This window comes from Camelus bactrianus, chromosome 4 (genome assembly GCF_048773025.1).
Source record: "Camelus bactrianus isolate YW-2024 breed Bactrian camel chromosome 4, ASM4877302v1, whole genome shotgun sequence".
In the NCBI taxonomy this organism is placed as follows: domain Eukaryota; kingdom Metazoa; phylum Chordata; class Mammalia; order Artiodactyla; family Camelidae; genus Camelus; species Camelus bactrianus.
Genome location: NC_133542.1, coordinates 72,654,102 through 72,672,132, shown reverse-complemented (window position 1 = coordinate 72,672,132; position 18,031 = coordinate 72,654,102). Strand labels below are relative to the sequence as shown.

Here is an 18,031-nt window from a genome sequence, read left to right as displayed (position 1 = left end):
TGCCTACCCTTCACGTGGACGAAGCTGACCGCCTGCACGCGGCCCACTCTGTTCTCGGCCCAGCAGACGTAGGTCCCGCTGTCTTCTCTGGTGACTGCCACCCGCTGCAGCGTGCTGCCCCCGTCCTGCTCGGACACCCCGTCTGTGGCAGAGAAAGAGACGCCCCAGGGGCCTCTGAGCCCAGGGTGCCAGGGACTCCTTCCCTGAGCACTTAACTCAGGCCTGGGTAGCCAGCAGGTAATTCATAAAGACACAAGGTGTCCCTTCCCCTGTTGGAAGCCTAACCAAGTTGGACTGGATCATGGCAGGCACAGGGCATATTAGAGGATGGGGTTGAAGACCTGCCTTTTCTCATTTTCAAGTCCACACCGTGAGTTTGATGGGCAGCCAAGGATGGTCTTTGGAGGCCTATTAACACTTCACACTTACAGAAATATTGCCACAGCTTACATCCAGGTGGGTGCCACTAATGGCCTTTGTTTCCCCTGCAGTCATTAGACACTGTCCCGTGAGGAAAAGGGGCAAGCCCTGCATTGACGGAGCATTTACTCTGGGCGAGGCCCTGCCAGGTGTGCCTCCTGCATGAAACCGTTCCACCCCCAGGACCCTTGTTATCTTCATTTTAGGCTGAAGCAGCTGAGCTCTGAGAGCCTGAATCGCTCTCTCGAGCTCCCTGCCCAGGCCGTGGTGGGTCTGAGGCAAAGCCTGCTCAGCAGGTGTGCAAAGGTGAGCTGCACACATTTCCTGGCGCCTGGACTTGGGTACAGGAGGGTCTGAAAATACCATTTTGCAGTGGATGGGACTTAGCCATTTATCCATTCAGCAGACATTTACTGAGTGCCTGCCATGCACACCACAGCGCCTGTGCAGGCCTTGGGCCTCCCTAAACATCACCCGGGACCCAGGTGGGAGGCAAGAGCCCCCCACCCCAGGAGAGGCGTTTGCCGAGGGGCCTACGATGGGAGCGGCAGTGTTGGGCTGGAGGAACACGGCTTCCTCTCCTGACCATGAGGTCTCCAGGCTAGACTCTTTTTCTCAGGTGGCTTCTTGCCAGGTCTGACATGTGACTGGTCACACAGGACCACATGGCTGTTTGCCATGTCCCCACTGACAGGGCCGAGTCTGGAGACCCAGGACCCAAGATGGACCGACATCCCCTTCCTCTCCACTAGGTGGGGTCTCCCTACCTGCCTGCCCTCCTCAACCTCTCAGGGTCCAGGGTCCCTGTCCCAGACCTGTGACTGGCCGGTCGTTGACAGTCCAGCTAATTCGGGGTGTAGGGCTGCCTCGGGCTGCACAGCGAAGCCACAGCCTGTCCCCAAGGTGCAGGCTGCGGTCCCCTGGCAGGGTGGTGAAGACAGGCAGTGCCAGGATGGTGAGGTGCACACGGCGGCGGGCGCGGCCCACAGCGTTCTCGGCGGTGCAGGTGTAGGTGCCAGCATCCTGGCTCTGTGGGCAAAGGGAGGGGTCAGCCTGAGAACTGCCACACCCAAGCACAGGCCAGAATGCCCCCGGGGACCTGCCCCCCGCCCAGGTTCCCTTGGATCATCCAGCCTAGAGAGGTCAAATGACTTGCCCAAGGTCACACAGCTAGCAAACGGCTCGGCTTCACCGTTGCCCCGCTGCACCTCCCTGCAGCCTTCATGTGGCCACACGCCTTGTGATATTTTAAGGCAGGACAAGAAAACTTATACATAAAATTCCTTCTCTACCTGTTTGCGCCTCCTCCCACCCCCTTTAATGGGAACATGCGTCTGCATTACACATTAACCAGAACTTCTCAAAGGCTCCGGGAGCGCCTGCTCGACCGTAAAAATCAATTTTTTCCCCTTTCTTCTGAAGCTAGCAGCGTAACTTCTTTAAAGAACAGCGTTCTTTCCCAGCTCTGCAAGGGGTCGTGGTGACCTACGGCTCACTTTGTGCGTGCTTGCCTGGACTAGGCATTCTTGGTGAACTTGCTGTAAAGTGTCAGTGTTTCATTTTGATGTACAGTCCTTTGTCTTGAGAATATATATGACTGCACCCTTGACTTCTAACAGGCGGAACAGTTCTCAGAACTTCTGAGAGTCTGTCTCCTGGGTTATAAGTTATAATCCTCAGTTTGGCTCAAATAAAATCCCCTTTTTTTTGTTCTTAATTTGATTGTTCCTGGATTTTTGCAGATAGCCTTCATAGTCCAAGCCTGACCACATGCTCGTAATGGTCACCCTTTACTGAGCACCTACTATGTGCTCAGAGTGGGACCTGCACTTGCTCATCTGTGCTCGCCTCATCACCACCCCTGAGGCAGGTCCTGCTTTTGGTGTCCTCTCCAAGAGGACAAGTTCCATGGTGCATTCGAGCAGGGCGGGTACGCTCACCACTGCACATCTGGCTCCCTGTGTGGCAGAATCCCTGGCCCCCGTGCCCCATCCAGATGTGCCCGCCCAGCAGCTGCCTGTCCATCTGGAGAACAGTCTCTTTTATAATTACAGAACATGATGAGTGCTGATGGGGGCCAGGGGCCAGGGCCCCACCCACACTCCTGGCTCAGGTTGAGAACATTTAGGAGCAGTCTGGGGACACAAAGTCATTCCCGCGCCCCTCTCCCCTGCCCCCGGCTGTCCAGGGGGGGGATTCAAATCTGATTCAAATCTTGGTTGTCTCTTGGCAATAGCATGGCTTTAAAATCTGGGTATACTCTGAACCTTGGTCTCCTCATCTGTAGCTGGGGTGATAACACCTACTTCCCCACATTCCTAGGAGTAAGTAACCGCACAGTGTTCAGCACAGAGCATGACAAATGCGGGGAGCTCAGCAGGTGTTTGCTGCTCCCACGGTTACTAGTCCCTCTAGTCCCTGGGGCCGGAGCCGCACCTCCGAGTTCTTCACCAGCAGCTCCCCGGAAGGTTGGATGGTGAACTTGCCCTCGGCTCCAGACACAGGCTGGCCATCTTTCTCCCAGGTGACGTCGGGCTCGGGACTGCCACGGGCCGTGCAGGGCAAGAAGGCGTGGGAGCCCTCGGTGATGGACAGATCAGGGAGGCCAGTCTCAATCACAGGTGGGACTGTGGGGAGAGGGAGGTCCACTCGGGGACTCGGGCTGGGCTGGGGGGGCTGCCCCTGTCCCAGTGCCCTCAGCCCGTGGCACACCCTCAGCCCCTTCCTCCACTTCCATCTGCTGCTCCCGCCACCCCCTGGTCATAGGCCATTGCCCGCAGTCTGAACAATCTGGAGATTTTCTTGAGTTTGGGTGAAGCTGTGACGAAGTGACCTCATTCACACATGTGCACACACATGACTAAAGGGACAGAAATGGCTATTGCTCCTGGAAAGCCAAAAGAAATGAAGAATGACTAAACTTGTTTCCCACGAGGGCCAGAGGAGGCAGAGGGGACCAGAGTTACCGCGTGAAACCAGACCTCGGGCACAAAGTGGGAGATGTCTTTCCCTAAATTCCTTCTAGAACCACAAACTGTGCTGGGGTCGGGGAGGAGGCAGGCATGTTCCCCACCTGGAACCAGAGCCAGGCAGGGAAGGGAGGGGCTCTCAGGAGCCTGAAAGCCCTTAGCCCTCTGGGGTCCACTTTGACCTCCCTCCAGGGACCCACCGTGCACCACCAGCCGAGTCTTCCCCATGGCACTGCCTGCGCTGTTTTGGGCAATGCAGAAATAGTTCCCGGCATCCTCTGGGCTGGCGTGGATAATCCGCAGCTGTCCACTGGGTAGGACCTGGGTGCTCACCCCTGGATTTGGTGGGAAACAATTGGGGGCTGGTGGTTGGGGCAGCAGAACCCCCAAGGAGGGGAGGAAGGCTGCTTGGGTAGTTCTGTCTGACTAGGCATCAAGTGACTTGCTGTGGTCACAGGGTGACATGGGGACAGAGTGAGCGTGGAAGCTGGACCCAGACCCCAGCCAGGCTGTCCCCCTCCTCAACCTCCCAACCCAACCACCCAGTGTGCAGGCAGAATCTCAGTCTCTGGGCTGGTAAGCGGAGACAGGAGGGCAGGAGGTGAAGTGGGCCAAGGGTGGGTGACGAGCCTCTGGGCAGGACAGGGGTCTTCTGAACCCCCTAGCAGGTGTGCAGAGGCCCCGGGGCAGGAAGGAGGACCCCAGGTGCGTACTCTTCTCTTCCCACCCGTGCTGGCTGCCAGGGAGACTCACCTGCAGTCACGCTCAGCCCCTCCTTCTGCCAGGTGACGCTTGGCCGGGGGATGCCCGAGGCCTCGCAAGGCAGCAGCACCTCCTCCTCTGCCACCGCCCAGACCACACTGGGTAGTGGCTTAACCACGGGGGAGGCTGCAAAGGAACAGGGCTGCAGAGGTCCCTGGGAACACTGTTAACACCCAGGCTCCTGCAACCCGGGGGCCTCTGAGCATTGGAGAGGCCTCTGAAGGGAAGAGGAGGTTCTGGGAACCTCAGAAAGGAGGACATGGGCGGGCTGATCCTTTTCTCACTAAGAATCCTGTAGTTCTCTGGGCTGGGGGACATTTACCTTGCACAGTGAGGAACACATGCTTGTGGGCCACGCCCGCAGAGTTGCGGGCTGTGCAGGTGTAGCGGCCAGCGTGGATGGGGAGGGCCTGCCCGATCTCCAGGGCACCTGTGGATGGGAAGGGGGTACGAGATGGGTGAGGGGACCCGGGACAAACATCCAGGGACTGAGCCAGCAGGGCTTTTACATGCCCCACCCTGGCGTCCCTGTCGCAGGCCACTCGACCTGCCTCCCTGCCCGTTTGTAAGCAGCTTAGGGGAACCTGGGCCTGCCTCTGCTCCCTGTCCAGAGCTTAACCATGGGCAAGTTCCTTCTACTCTCTGTACCTTCTTGTCTCTGGGCCAAGTGTACAATGAAAAGTCAGACTGGATGGTCTCTAGACTCTTCTGGCTATGATGTGACAAGATCTGCCACTGCCTTACCTGGAATCCCCGGCTCACCCTTAGTTCCAAAGGTTCTCACCCTGCTATCGTTGCCTTGCTATGCTATGCTCAAAATTTGCCTCTTCTAGGAAGCCTTCCTGGATTACTGTCTCTTCAGCCCTCCCTTTGCCCTCTCACCCTGAGCCTTGGCTGCTCAGTAAACACCATTTTAACCTTCCCAGACCACAGGCTGCACCTCAATAGTCAAGTAAGTTGGTTTCTAAACTGTCCCTTGTGGACCCTTGAGGGCCTGCTGGGTTGGCAAGGGGAGCAAGGTCCACCTGACTTGGGACCATTCTGCAGTCCCCACCGTGGCCCCAGATGGAACCAGAGCCTCAGTTTCTTTCATGTGTTGGGCTTCCCTAGAAACACGTGTCAGAGGAAAGGTTCAATTGCTTTGGAAGAGTTTGAAAACCACAGATCTGGCCCGGGGTTCACAGACTTTAAGATTTCACTAACTAACCAAATAGCAAATAAATTGAATTTGGAGAATCCCAGCAAAGTTGCCAATTTTTTATTTTGACAAGCAAAGACACTTAAAAAGAATCAGCATTTCCTATCACTTTAATTTCATAGAAGAAAGGCACTTTCAACACCAAATTATTAAGACAAGCATTTTGTCCAGAATAAAGGACAATCCTTCTAATGAGATGAAACTAGCTTTATGAAAACTTTCATGGAGCTCTTATTTTTCTCCTTTTGCCATTAAGCACCACTGATTTACCAATGCACATCAGGGACGCACCAATGGGTATCCACACTCTGGTAGACGGTTGGGGATACTGAGGCCCAGAGGGGCGAGGGAGTTCTCTCAGGTCACACAGCAAGGGAATGGCAGAGCCAGGCCAGAACTTTCCATCTTGCTCCACCACCAGGCCCCAGTGGGCTGCTTTCACACCCTCTACCCATGTCCCCTGGTGCCCCCTCCACAGCAGGGCCCCATGGCTCACCCTTACTTACCCGAAGGTGAGACACGATAGCCATTCCCCCGCATCCCCAGCCGGGTGCCCGCCTTGCTCCAGGACACGACCGGGACCGGGACACCTGTGCTGTGACACGTGAGAACCACGGGCGCCATCTTGGTCACCATGAAGTCTGTCTGGTCATCAGCAATGGTGGGAGGCACTGAAATGCAAGTGAAGGTTTAAAGCCCCGCCAAGGTCCCCTGGAGACACACAGCCATGGGGCCAGGCTGACGAGAAGGATAAACGTATCACAACACAAGGTGCTGTCAGTGATGAAGGGCCAGGGATAGGGGTGCACCAGAGAGAGAGTCACATTCATTCACCCAGGCGGCGAGGTTTGCTGGGCGTTGGGGCTAGTTACGCACTGCTTTCTGTAGATACAAGCCAGGTATCTCGGGGAGCGTTTCACAAGACAAGGGAGCTTGGTGGGAACACAGAGTAGGGGAGGCCAGAGAAGGCCTCTGCAGAGTGTGGCATTTCACCTGAGATCTGAAGGAGGAGCAGGTGTTGCCTGGGCGAAGGAAAGAGTGTTCACCGTAGAGGGAACAGCATGTGCAAAGGCCTCGCAGTGAGGAAATAAAGCTGAACAGCATGACTGAATCCCAGAGTGAGGGTGAGCTGACCCGGTGGTCGGCAGGGCTGACCTTGTGGGCCCAGGTGATACCATGAATTCTATACCAAAGTCAGTGGGCAGAGATTTTTAACTAGGGTGATGACAAGATTAGATCTGGGTTCAGAACAATCTGGATTGGGGAGAGGCCTCTCCTGTGAGTTCCTATGGGCCAGGGACTGGAGTTGGATTATGTCAGTGTGGGAGGGCAGGATCAGGGAGGGCTTCCTGGAGGAGGTGACCCAGGAAGCGCAGAAAGGCTCAAGAGGGAACCAGGGCAGGTCCCCGCAGGCAGAGAGAGCACCCAGGAGAGGGAGGTGCTGCCCCCATCCCAGCTTCCTCATCTGCCCCTCACCGTGAACAGTCACTCCTGAATGTCAACTCACCATGAACAGTCACCCAGTAGAGCCTGCGGGCCTCGCCCACCTCATTGCTCACCACACACTCAAACTGGGCTGAATCTTGAGGGCTGGGGGCTGCGAGGAGCAAGGCATTGGAGGGCAGGAGCCTGGACAGACAGAGGGACGGTTGTCTGCTAAGGGACTGGCCTGAGTGATCTGAAACCAGCCAGCCGTGGCCTCCCTGCCAGGGAATTTGGAGCAGGGATGTGTCTCAGGACCATTTTCCCATCTCTGGAACTTTCTCCTAGAATTTTCCACCTCCCAAGATCTAGCCATTGAGTTTTAGGTGATTTTAATGTTTGCCCAGTGTTTCTCCACAACCCTGTATGTTTTCCACAGTCGCCACCCATGGTAACTTCTATAATAGCAACCACAGCCAAAGCTCTGCTCAGAGCCGCCTGCGTTCACGGACACCTGCTTTAGTCATCAATCAGCTGGCACCTAACACAACTAATATTTGGTGAATTAACTGGTGAACTGACTCGCTTAATACTCCCAGCGATCATTTCTGCATTTGAGAAACGGGGAGACCGAGGCTCCTGCAGGAGCCATGGGTCTGGGCTCAGCCAGCACAAACTTGGACTTCCACGTAGGTTCTTAGACAGGTGACTGAAGTGCTTTTAAAGGCCATGGATTCTCTGTTTGGGTGTTGTCCCAAGTGCCCCCACCTCCTGCCAGGCATCTCAGTGTAAAGACCCTCCTGGCCCCCTGAGGTCAGGACACAAGTTCTGGTGCTGGCTTTGGTGAGACCCGAGCATGTCCCTGCCTTGGTTCTGGCCCGGTTCCCACTCTGTGAGATGAGCACGCCCTTAGCCACCCCGAGCAGCTCGTGATGGTCCCAGAAGGACCAGCTCAGTACCGGTAGGCGCCCTGCTGCAGGCGGAAGTCCAGTTTCTGTCCGTTCTTCCACCAGACCGCAAGAGGCTTGGGGGAGCCACTGGCCTCACAGGGCAGCGAGGCGGGAGTGTGGGCGGTCAGGGTCAGGTTGGAGGGGCTGGGGGCGATGGCTGGAGGCTCTGGGGAGAGAGCAGTCGTCAGGGGCTAGGGTGCAGGGTGGGAGTAGGTGGGAGGGGCTCACTGAAGCTGTGCCCAGAGGGGAACCAGGAACAGGGGATGCTCATGCCACCTTCAACCCATCCCAGAGGAAGCGGGAACGAGGAGGCAGGAGAAATTCCCAAAGGGGACCTTCCAGTGGGCTCCCAAAGCAGAGGTGATGGGGCCTTTGCTCACCCCTGAGGCTGACGTCCCCCTACCAGCCCTCCTTGAAGGAGGCCTCCAGGGTGCAACTCCCCAGCGGCACCCACCCCCCGGGGCCCGGGCCCGGCAGGTCAGCTTCCACCAAGGTGATTGATTGGATTAAAGAACAGATTGGAGCACCTGGGGGCTCAGTGATTCTGCGTGTTGTACAGCTCGTGCAGGTTTATCACTCACTTAATACAACAGTAAGTGGTGAGTATATGCAACATATGCACAAAAAATAAATACGCATCTTGGAATGTACACGCTCAAAATCTCTACTAATGGGCTTCATGGTCAAAAACATTTGGAGATCCTTACTCTTGGCTCCTGACAGATAGGATGACCCAGAAACTAAGCAGGACTCAGCCCACACTGGGGCGGATGATGTAGGCAAAAAACACACCTTCCCTCACTGACCTACCGAAGACCCGGAGTTCACGGCCCTGCAGATCGGAACCTGCAGAGTTGGACGCCAGGCAGAGGTAATGACCCGCGTCCTGGGTGAGGACTGGCTGGATCCTTATGGAACCCTCAGGCAGAATCTGAAACCTGGAATGGAGGGAGGGGTTGCCATGGGTATGTGCAGACAAGCGAGGCCCCACAAGGGGCTGGACCCCTGCTGGTGTCTCCAGCAAGACCCTCCACTCTGTCCCTGGCTTTCCCAGTGAGAGGGTGCTAACTCAGGAGTCCTGCATCTGCGAGTCCAGGGTCAGGGCAGGGGGTGGGTCACAGCCATGGGCGGCAACCCGTACTGCCACCCAGCATCAGAAAGGGTGAGAGGAGCTGCTTCAGGCCTCTGGGGCTCCCACCTGGGCCCAGCCTTTCCCAAGAGCCAGCAGGCAGTGGTACCCCTACTCTTTCTGAGAATGGCCCCTAGATCAGGTCTAAAAACTGCTCCCTCCCAGGGGCCCTGTCTGGACTGTGGCCCCGCTCCCAGCCACAGCCAACTGGACTGTGGACAAACTCGGCACACAGGCTGGGCCAGTGGAGTTCCCTGCCCTGGGAATTTGGAACTGGAATCCACAGACAGCTCTCTAGGCTCTGCAGGTTGTATGAACAGAGGCGCTAAAAGTTGGGGGCTGGGGGATCCATTTCTACCATGTTCATAGAGAAAGAAGGTGTTGAAAATTGGTCAGAGACAGAGAGAGAGAAAGAAAGAGGCATGAAGCCCACACAGAAACAGAGATTTGCAACCAAGAGTCAAAACCAGAGACAGCCACCATGTACTTAATAAGTGGGCATGCCTGTCCTTGGGTTCTGAGAAGACCTATGTCCTTTCTGCTCTAACTGCCCAGGTGGGCTTCTGTTTACAACCTGTAAAGAGATACCTGAGCCCCTCCCTATTGCCCTCCCCTGCCAGCTCCCACCTGGGGCTCCCAGGATCCAGGGGGACCCCGTCCTTCCGCCAGCTCACGAGGGGTGGGGGGGCACCATCTGCCTGGCAGGGCAGCAGGGCCGTCTGGTTCACTGAGGCGTTCACTGCGGGTGGTCCTGGCCGGATGCTGGGGACCGCTGGAGGAGGTGCACAGAGGGAGCATGTGCTAGGAGCCTGTCACTCTCGGGGGTGGGGTGAGTGGGGGGTGGGGCAGGGCCACTCACTGTGGATCTGCACTTGGAAGGCCAGGCTGGTGCTGCCTGCAGCATTGCGGGCTGTGCAGCTGTAGTCGCCGCTGTCCGCCGTGCTCAGGGCCTGCAGCTGGAGGAACCTCCCCCGCTCTGGGAACTGGGTATGAGCATCTGCCTGTAGAGACCCCCAGGATGGAGAGCCCCTCATCAGGGCTGGTCAGGCCAGGCTAGCCCCCAGGCACCAGGCAGGGAGGACCAAGGAACCAGTGGGGCCGGACAGTGGCCTCTGCCCCATTCTGGGCTGGCCTGCAGCCCCTGAATTGATACCCAGCTGAGGACCCTCTGGAGAAAGAGGCTCCCATGGGAGGGAAACAGAATCCTGCGCCTGGAGCTCTGCCTATTGGGTGTGTTCCAAGGAGCTGGACCTTCCACCAGATCCACAATCCTTGGGTCCACAGCAGCAAACTGGCCCCACTTCAGGGATGAGCACAGAGAACCTCAGTAACTGGCCCCCTGTCACATAGCCACTAAGCGTAGCTCAAAGGTACAGCACAGGTATGCATCAGAAGCCGCGGGTGTTCCTGGCCTCAGTGTTCCCATCTGCAACATGGAGCAACAGCAATAACAGGGGTGGGGAACAACAGGAGAGCAGTATGCAAAGCCGCGCGGGCACAGAACAGGCCCTCAGCACCAGGGGTTCAGTCTGGTTGGGTCTGGGGCCTGAGAGGGACAAGGCAGTGCCCCTGGGTCCCCAGCCTGGCACCCACCTGCAGCAGGATGCCATCCCGGTGCCACTCAATCTCCGGTGCTGGGTCCGCCTCCACTGAGCACTCTAGAACCAGCTGTCCCGGGGCCAGGCCAACCACAAAGCGGGGGCCTTGGGGCCCGATGACATTTGGAGGGGCTGGTGGGGCCGGCAGAGAGGGCATGAGAGATGGACCCTCCCCTGGGGGTCCCATCCTGCCTCCCTCTCCTGGCCCCACGCCGGCACCCCCTACCTTGAACCCTGACCCGGAAGCTCTTCTCGACTTCACCAGCTGGGCTCTGGGCCAGGCAAGTGTACAGCCCAGCATCGTTCACCTGGGGACGGAGCAGGGTGAGCAGCTGCCTCTGGCCTCAGCCTGCCCACCTCCTGATCTGGCTTCCTTCCTACGCCGCTAAAGACCCAGGACTGACTCAGGCCTGCTGAGTCTGCCATCCCGCCTTTCCCATCAACTCCTCCTCCCTCTGGAATATTTCTTCCCTACCACTCTCTCATCCTTGCTTTAGGGCTAGGGCAGAGCCTACCTCCTCCAGGAAGTCCCCTCTGACTGCACCAGCCCTTCTCTGGCCAGGCTAGGGATTTATCTGCAACAGCCAGTTCCAACTAGGAACTCCCATGGCATCATCACATCCTCACACCCCACACAAAAGTGGAGCTTGGCCAAACCTTGCAAACTGCCACCAGGTCCCTCCCCTCCCCTCTCCATCCCCAGCTTCATCCCACAGAGGGCAGGGCAGCAGCACCTGCACACCCTCCACCCGGAGCACCCGCCCGGCCCTGTTCAGGGCCTGCCCGTCCTTGTGCCAGGTGATGTTGGGTGTGGGGGTGCCCCGGGCATCACAGAGGAGCTCCAAGAAGGCGTCAGGGGTCAGCGACAGCTCTGCAGGTTGGCCTGAGTCCTCGATGTGGGGGGGATCTGCAAGACACCCCACCCTGGGTCAGCTGTGGAGGCTGTGCCCGGAGCACTGGGGGCTGGGTTCATCCCCCTTCTCCATCAGCCAGATGCTGACAGCTGGGGCCACAAATAGACAGGCGGTGGTCGTATTGGAGGGTCCTAAAAACATCAGACCACGGGCCCGCTGCCTGGGACAGTTATTTGTGCTTTAAAATCAACAAGGATACAGAAAGGTACGTTTGCACTACACTGTAGTCTATCAAGTGTGCAGTGGCATGACATCCCAAAATAAAACCTATATACCCTAAATAAAAATCCAGTATTGCTAAAAACTTCTAACCGTCACCTGAGTCTTCAGTGGGTCATAATCTTTTTGCTAATGGAAAGTTTGAAATATTGCACATAATTGACACAAATTTTTCCAACATGGCACAACACTTGCAAAATCTGTGCTTGAGACCTAGGACTGCCCCCAGATTTCAGTGACTTTGACCCTGCTTAACAAGGTTTGGGGGACAAGACACAGCAGCCAGGTCAGTGAGACCGGTTCTCTAAGCCCCAAGTCTCCTGCGGTGCTGACCTCACCCACTGCCTCCTCCATCGCCCCCAGAGGCCCACTCTCCCATCCCTGGACCACAAAAGCTGGTGCTGGGGGCAGGTGACCCACCCATCACTGTCAGCCGGAAATGCCTCCTTGCTTCCCCCGCCTCGCTCACGGCCACACAGGAGTAGGTCCCCGCATCACCAGCTCCTGCTGTCTCCAGCCGCAGGCCGGGCCCCTGTTCAAGGCTCTGGGGCAACAAGGGCTCCCCATCCTTCATCCACGACACTAGGGGCAGGGGGCTGCCCTGGGCTTCACAGGGGAGGACCACCGGGGAGCCACGGACCACTGCCACGTCAGTTTGGAATTCCACTGGCTCCAGGATGGGGGGCACTGTGCAGGGCAAGAGTGGGCATGAACCATTTTATTCCACGCCAAGTGGTCCTCACCCCTGGACCTTTGCACAGGCTATTACTATTAGCCAGCATACCCTTCTCCTCAACTATTCTTTCTCATCTCCAGTCCTCAGCTTAGATCTCACTTCCTCCAGGAAGCCTTCCCTGAACCCCCAAGGCCAGGTGAGGTACTCCCATGGCATCAGCTCCTTCCTCTGGCATCACTAGTTGGGGAATTATAATTGTCTCTTTACAAAGCTGTTTCCCCCACTGACCTCTTGGCTTCAGGGACTACCTCTGCTCACTGCCATACCCTGGCGCCTGGCAAGGCCCTGGCACACCAGTGTCCAGTGACTATTTGTGAGGTCAATGAATGAGTGAAGGAATGAATCAGAGGCTGTCTCCGTTTGCCCTGCCTTGACACCCCTGAGGGCCAACCCTTGGTTCCACCCAGATGGGCAAAAGGGAGGGGGCAAGGGCCTTTTTTTTCATCCCCTGAGACCTAAAGACCTGCATGCCCACCCCCTGCTCTGTACCTTGCACCTGCAAGGTGAAGTTCCTGTCGGCCACACCTGCTGGGCTCGCAGCCACACAGGTGAAGATGCCGGAATCCGCCAGCTGCACCTGGGAAATCCTGAAGCCCTCGAGTGAAAGAGGGAAAAAGCAAGAGAGAGGGAGAGAGAGAGGGAGGGGGAGGGAGAGGCAGCATCAGTGGAAAAGTTCCCTTCCTTTTCCATCCTGTCTCCTAAGCCTTGCCAGACAGAGGGGCAGCTCTGAAACACACACCTGAACAGGTCCAGCCCCTTCTTAAACCTCTTTCCTGCCTCTCCGGTGCCCCTAGAATAAAGCCCAGACTCCCATCCGCCACCCCTGCTGACTTCTCTGCCCACCTCACTCTGCAGCCAGATTTCCTGCTTCCCAGATTCTGGAAGCCCCACTGCCCCACCCCAGGACAGCCTGCTAGCCCCACCTTCTTCTTTGAAACAATTCCTCTTGGCCTTCAAGACTCACCAGAGTCATCTCCACTCACTGTCTCCACTGCCTGGGCCCCCACTTTCTCTCGAACCTCCTTTTGTCCCAACCACTCCTCCTGAGCTGCCCTTGTCCATGTCCCCTGGAAAGTTCTGGAGAAGGATGATGGTGATGGTTGCACACAATGTGAATGTACCTAATGCCACTGAACTGTACACTTAAAAACGGTTAAAATGGTCAATTTTATGTTATGTATATTTTGCCACACACAAAAAAGTTAAGTCACATCATGATTCTTCTCTGCTGAAAACTCTCTCAAGGCTTTCCTTCTTTTCTTAGGAAAATCCAAGTCTTTTGAAGGACTTACGAGGCCCTATGTCATCTGACCTCCCCTCCCCTAACTCTGCTCCTAGAATACACAGCCACATGCCCACCTCAGGGCCTTTGAACCTGCTCTTCCTGTCTGGAAGCTCTTCCCAGTGGAACCCACTCACCTCCCCTTCTCACCTCACTCCAACTCTGCTCAAGTGTCACCTTATCTGAGTGCCTACTGCTGGCCACCCTAAAATAGCACCCTCCACTACCACCTCCCAACCCTTTACTCTTCACACATATCCCTTGTGACGTGTCACTTTTTTATCTGTTTATTTTCTGCGTCCCTCCCTCCCCACAGCTGCAGGAGCAGAGGCTTCATCTTGCTCACTGTTCCATCCCAGTGCCTGGAACTGCACCTGGCAAACAGCAAACACTCCCGAAGGCATAAAGACTCTGTTCAGGCACCTTCTTTCAGGAAGCCTTCCGTGATTTCTTCCACCCAGGGCCAGGTTAAGTCAGATGTCATCACCTGGATCTGTGCCCCCTGCCCTGGGCTGTGAAAGCCTGAGGGCAGAGGTCTCTTTCATCTCTGGAACTCTATTTAGGGGTGAGGTCCTCTCACGCACCCCATCAAAAACCTCAGTACATTTATATTATTTCTACTCTATAAAACATTCAGATGTGTTTTTAAGCCCAAGCTGCCTGAAGAGTGTGTCCAGAGCCTACGATCCGCTGGCTGGCAGGCTGGGGAGCCACTCCCTTACCTGAGGGTGCGGCCCGAGCCATGGAGGTGGGTGCGCTGGGAGAGCGGGAGGGGCAGGCCGTCCTTGAGCCAGCTCATGTGGATGGGCGGGGAGCCCCGGACGGGGCACATCATGGTCACCAGCTCCCCGGGCCTGCTCATCAGGGTCCCCGCGCCCTCTGCCCCCTGCTCGATGGTGGGAGGCACTGGTGGGTGGGCAGAGAGGAAAAAGGGGGCAGTAAGGGAGTCTGGGGAAGGGAAGTGGGCCCCTCTGAGGGAAGTCCCAGGAGGTGGCACCGATATACCTAGACTTTTGCCACAAGTAACCATTATGTGGCAATCATCACATGGTTCTTGGGTCCATATTCACCCCTGGTGAGGATGCAGCCCACTGCTTGGGGACACGGCCTGGCCCCATGGCTCTCTCCTTCACCCCTGACTCGCCCGCTGCACCCATGGGCTGCCGCGATTGTGCCCCTAGTCTGAGGACTGTCAGAGGCCCAGAGGGGCCAGACTGACCTGGCTCACAGACTGGGCGTGGCTGGGGCTTCACTGGGTCTCCTGCATCCGGGCCTCTCACCACCCTCCAGATGCCCCAGTGGTGGCCCCACGGCAGCCAGGCTGCTGCCATCCTGGACAGTGGGGCTACCTGCCTCTCCTCGCCCCTCAGCTGCTCACCCAGCACGTTCACGGTGTGCAGCCTGGCATCCTCCCCGGCCGCGTTTTGGGCCACGCAGGTGTAGGCGCCGGAGTCCGAGGCCCTCAGGCCCTTCAGCACCAGGGAGCTGCCGTCCAGGGAGAACCTGGCATGGGGAGGGTGAGCCAGGAGCAGGTGCGTGAGGGCCTGTAGGCCCTGTGGCCTGGGGTGGGGAGGGCACAGGCCGGGCCTTACCGGAGGTGGGGGCCCGTGCCCTGGCCCAGCGGGCTACCATCCTTCAGCCAAGTCACGTTGGGTGGTGGCTGCCCGTCAGCCTCGCAGTCCAGCCGCACCTGCTGCCCCTCCAGGATGCTGTGCTCCTGTGTGGCACCCGAGCTCTGGATCCGCGGGGCCACTGCGGCAGGGGCTGTGGTGAGGCCTGGGGCAGTGGCTGGGGCTGGCATGGGGGAAGGACACGGGGGTGGCGCAGGGTGCAGACGTACCCAGCACAGCCACCACGAAGTCCTTGCGGGCCTCGGCCTGGGCGTTCTCAGCCACACACGTGTAGGTGCCAGCCTGAGCTGGCTGCAGGTGGCTCAGCTGGAGGCGGCCCCCCCGGGACACCACACCATGTGCCACATTGCTTTCTGTGGGATGGAGGGGCATGCCAGGACTTCACCTGCTCAGACCCAAGCCCCAGGTGCCACCACGGGGCCCAGACAAAAGTCATGTGACTCCCAGAGAGGGTGCCTGGCTCCCCACACTCACAAGGCTGGAAAGACCCCAGGAACCTCTAAATCACCCACCCCTTTCTTGTGCTCATAGGGAAACTGAGGCCCAGACACGGGCAGGGCCTCTTGCCATCCACATCACGGCCCTCCCCAGCCCAGATCCTTCTGATTGTTCTGGGCCTTCCCTATTTCCCTCCAGTGGGGACATCTCCCAAGGAACCCCACTCCCTTTAGTGTCCAGGACTTGTTCCTTTTCCTGTTGCCATTTCACTAAATAAAGGAATAGCTGGCACTAAAAAGGGAGGGGCTGGTGTACTCACCAACAGGCATTCTGTCCTGCAGCCAAGTAACAGTGGGTGCAGGGACCCCAGTCACATCACAGCTCAGGACCAGGGGGCTCCCAGCCACCTGGCTCACAGTCTCCGTCTTGGGGTTCTCAAACGTTGGGGGCACTGCAGGAGAGAAGCCAGATTCCTAGAATCCTAAGACTCTGCCCGTCCCCCTGCCCCCAACTTCCCTCCATCAGGCAGATCAGGGATTCCCAAGAAACACTTCCCTGGGGTTGGGAGTTGACATCTTATGCTTTGCCACTGATGGTGATGTGGGTTGTTTTATTCAGAAATATAAGTACAACCAGCAGCTGGCTATTTCAAAACATTTACAAAGCAGAGCCCAGGAGGGTATCGCTTAGCCCAAGGATGGCAAGTACTCGGTACTGCACCAGTAGGCCTTAGCCTATGCCAGGACAGACATCACTAATTGATCCCAGCACTCTCTCTTGCTCAGCCAGGATGACTTCATGCACCCTAGGCAGCCACTACCAGTGGAACAGAGATGGCTGTGCTAGGATGAAACATCCTCTCCCTCAGGAACCAGACAGTCTCCCTTTTCCACTGTTCATCAAGACAGCCATCAGGAGAAGGAGGTATGAGCTTTGAGCAGCAGATCAGGTAGCAATCATTTCCAACACTGGTATTTAATATGGCTTAGGATTGGATTCATCCACTTCCCCCCTGGTGGGGAGGCTACCGGCTTTGCCATCTGTGGCAGATAGCTGATGTCCCTCCAATCTGTCCTTTCCATCTTGCCCAGCAGTTTTAGCTGAGCACGGGGTCACTCAGGTAGAAACTACATTTCCCAGTCTCCCTTGCAGCCGGCTGTGGCCAGCTGCCTAGGTTCTCACTAATGGGATAGAAGCAGAGGGGACAGATAAAATTTCTGCATCACTCACTTAAAATAAAAGTGCTTACCCTCTACTGCTGCTCTTTTCTGCTTCATGGGCTGAAACAGGATGCAACATGGACAGGGACAACCCCCAAGGGGATGGGAGATCAATAAGATAGAAGGATCCTGGGTCCCTAAATTGCCACTTGGTAGGTCCAGGGCTACCCTCCAGCCTAGACACAGACCTCTGGGCTTTTGGATGAGAGAGAGAAACTTCCCTCTTACTTGATTCACTGTATTTTGGGGTCTCTTTGTTACACAGCTGAGTCGATATGCTAACAGACACAACATCTGACCCCAAGAAAATCTGGCCAAGCTTTCATCCCTTGCTTCCCTAGGTAGCTCCAAAAGGCTCCTCCTCAACCACAGCTAGAGCCACACCCAATCAAATGCCATCTATGTTCCATCCTTGGGCTGGTGGGGTAGCACCTCAAGGTGGAGGTGACATGGTCCCAGGACCCCAAGAGTCTGATCTCTGATGACTCCCATCCAGTGCCCCCACGCCAGGCACTGTGCCCAGCACTTTATAGACACAGTCATGGCAGTCCATAGACTGAGAGCTTCCTGCATGCCTAACAGGCAGGTACTGCTACAGTTCCTTTTACTGAAGATAAATCTGTGGCTCAGAGGAACAAAGTCACTCTACTAAGTCCCACAGAGCAAGTCATGGGCAGAGTCCTATTCAGATCCTGGGCTTTTCAATTCCAAATCTTATGCCCTAAACACTCAGCAACACCTCCTCTTTCTGGCTACTGCCCTTCCCATCCTTGGTGGCCCCATGTGCTGCTAGGGGTCCTGTGGCGATGCTTGCAGGCTGGTCCCCAGCTTACCCTGGACCTTGAGGATGAAGGTCCGCACAGCCTCCCCAGCTGCATTGCTGACTCGACAGCTGTATAAACCTTTATCCGACACCTAGGACAGAGAGAGGGCATGATAATAGTCAGGGTGCATGTGGCTGGAGTGGGGGCACCTAGAGCTCCCCCCAAAAATCCAAGCCCCAGAACCTTCCAGAGCAAGGACTCTACAAAAATGCTGGTCCTGCCTGGGAAGCCAAAGGAGAGGTGAGACCCTCTGGCCTTTACCAAGAGTCTCGAGATGCAGGAGGACTGATGGAAAGAGAGTGTGCAGATTCCAGAGCCC

General features: G+C 56.8%; 1 protein-coding gene across 7 annotated transcripts in view; it reads right to left on the bottom strand.

Annotated features, from left to right (window-relative positions):
- Positions 1-18,031, bottom strand: part of HMCN2 (hemicentin 2) — a 150,438-nt gene that overhangs the window by 24,423 nt on the left and 107,984 nt on the right. For 6 of the 7 annotated variants that reach the window (XM_074362401.1, XM_074362398.1, XM_074362396.1 and 3 more), the window contains 23 exons: positions 17,722-17,803; positions 15,988-16,119; positions 15,440-15,583; positions 15,192-15,351; positions 14,978-15,102; positions 14,322-14,505; positions 12,807-12,904; positions 12,002-12,268; positions 11,183-11,355; positions 10,675-10,756; positions 10,444-10,580; positions 9,710-9,851; positions 9,478-9,622; positions 8,532-8,659; positions 7,731-7,887; positions 6,857-6,978; positions 5,856-6,020; positions 4,474-4,581; positions 4,143-4,277; positions 3,590-3,724; positions 2,857-3,047; positions 1,236-1,449; positions 8-142 (listed from right to left, as the gene is read on the bottom strand). In XM_074362401.1, the coding sequence (XP_074218502.1) occupies positions 8-142; positions 1,236-1,449; positions 2,857-3,047; positions 3,590-3,724; positions 4,143-4,277; positions 4,474-4,581; positions 5,856-6,020; positions 6,857-6,978; positions 7,731-7,887; positions 8,532-8,659; positions 9,478-9,622; positions 9,710-9,851; positions 10,444-10,580; positions 10,675-10,756; positions 11,183-11,355; positions 12,002-12,268; positions 12,807-12,904; positions 14,322-14,505; positions 14,978-15,102; positions 15,192-15,351; positions 15,440-15,583; positions 15,988-16,119; positions 17,722-17,803 (3,361 nt within the window). Of the gene's footprint in view, positions 1-7; positions 143-1,235; positions 1,450-2,856; positions 3,048-3,589; positions 3,725-4,142; positions 4,278-4,473; positions 4,582-5,855; positions 6,021-6,856; positions 6,979-7,730; positions 7,888-8,531; positions 8,660-9,477; positions 9,623-9,709; positions 9,852-10,443; positions 10,581-10,674; positions 10,757-11,182; positions 11,356-12,001; positions 12,269-12,806; positions 12,905-14,321; positions 14,506-14,977; positions 15,103-15,191; positions 15,394-15,439; positions 15,584-15,987; positions 16,120-17,721; positions 17,804-18,031 lie in introns of all 7 variants that reach the window. The other variant, XM_074362397.1, reaches the window with a different exon arrangement.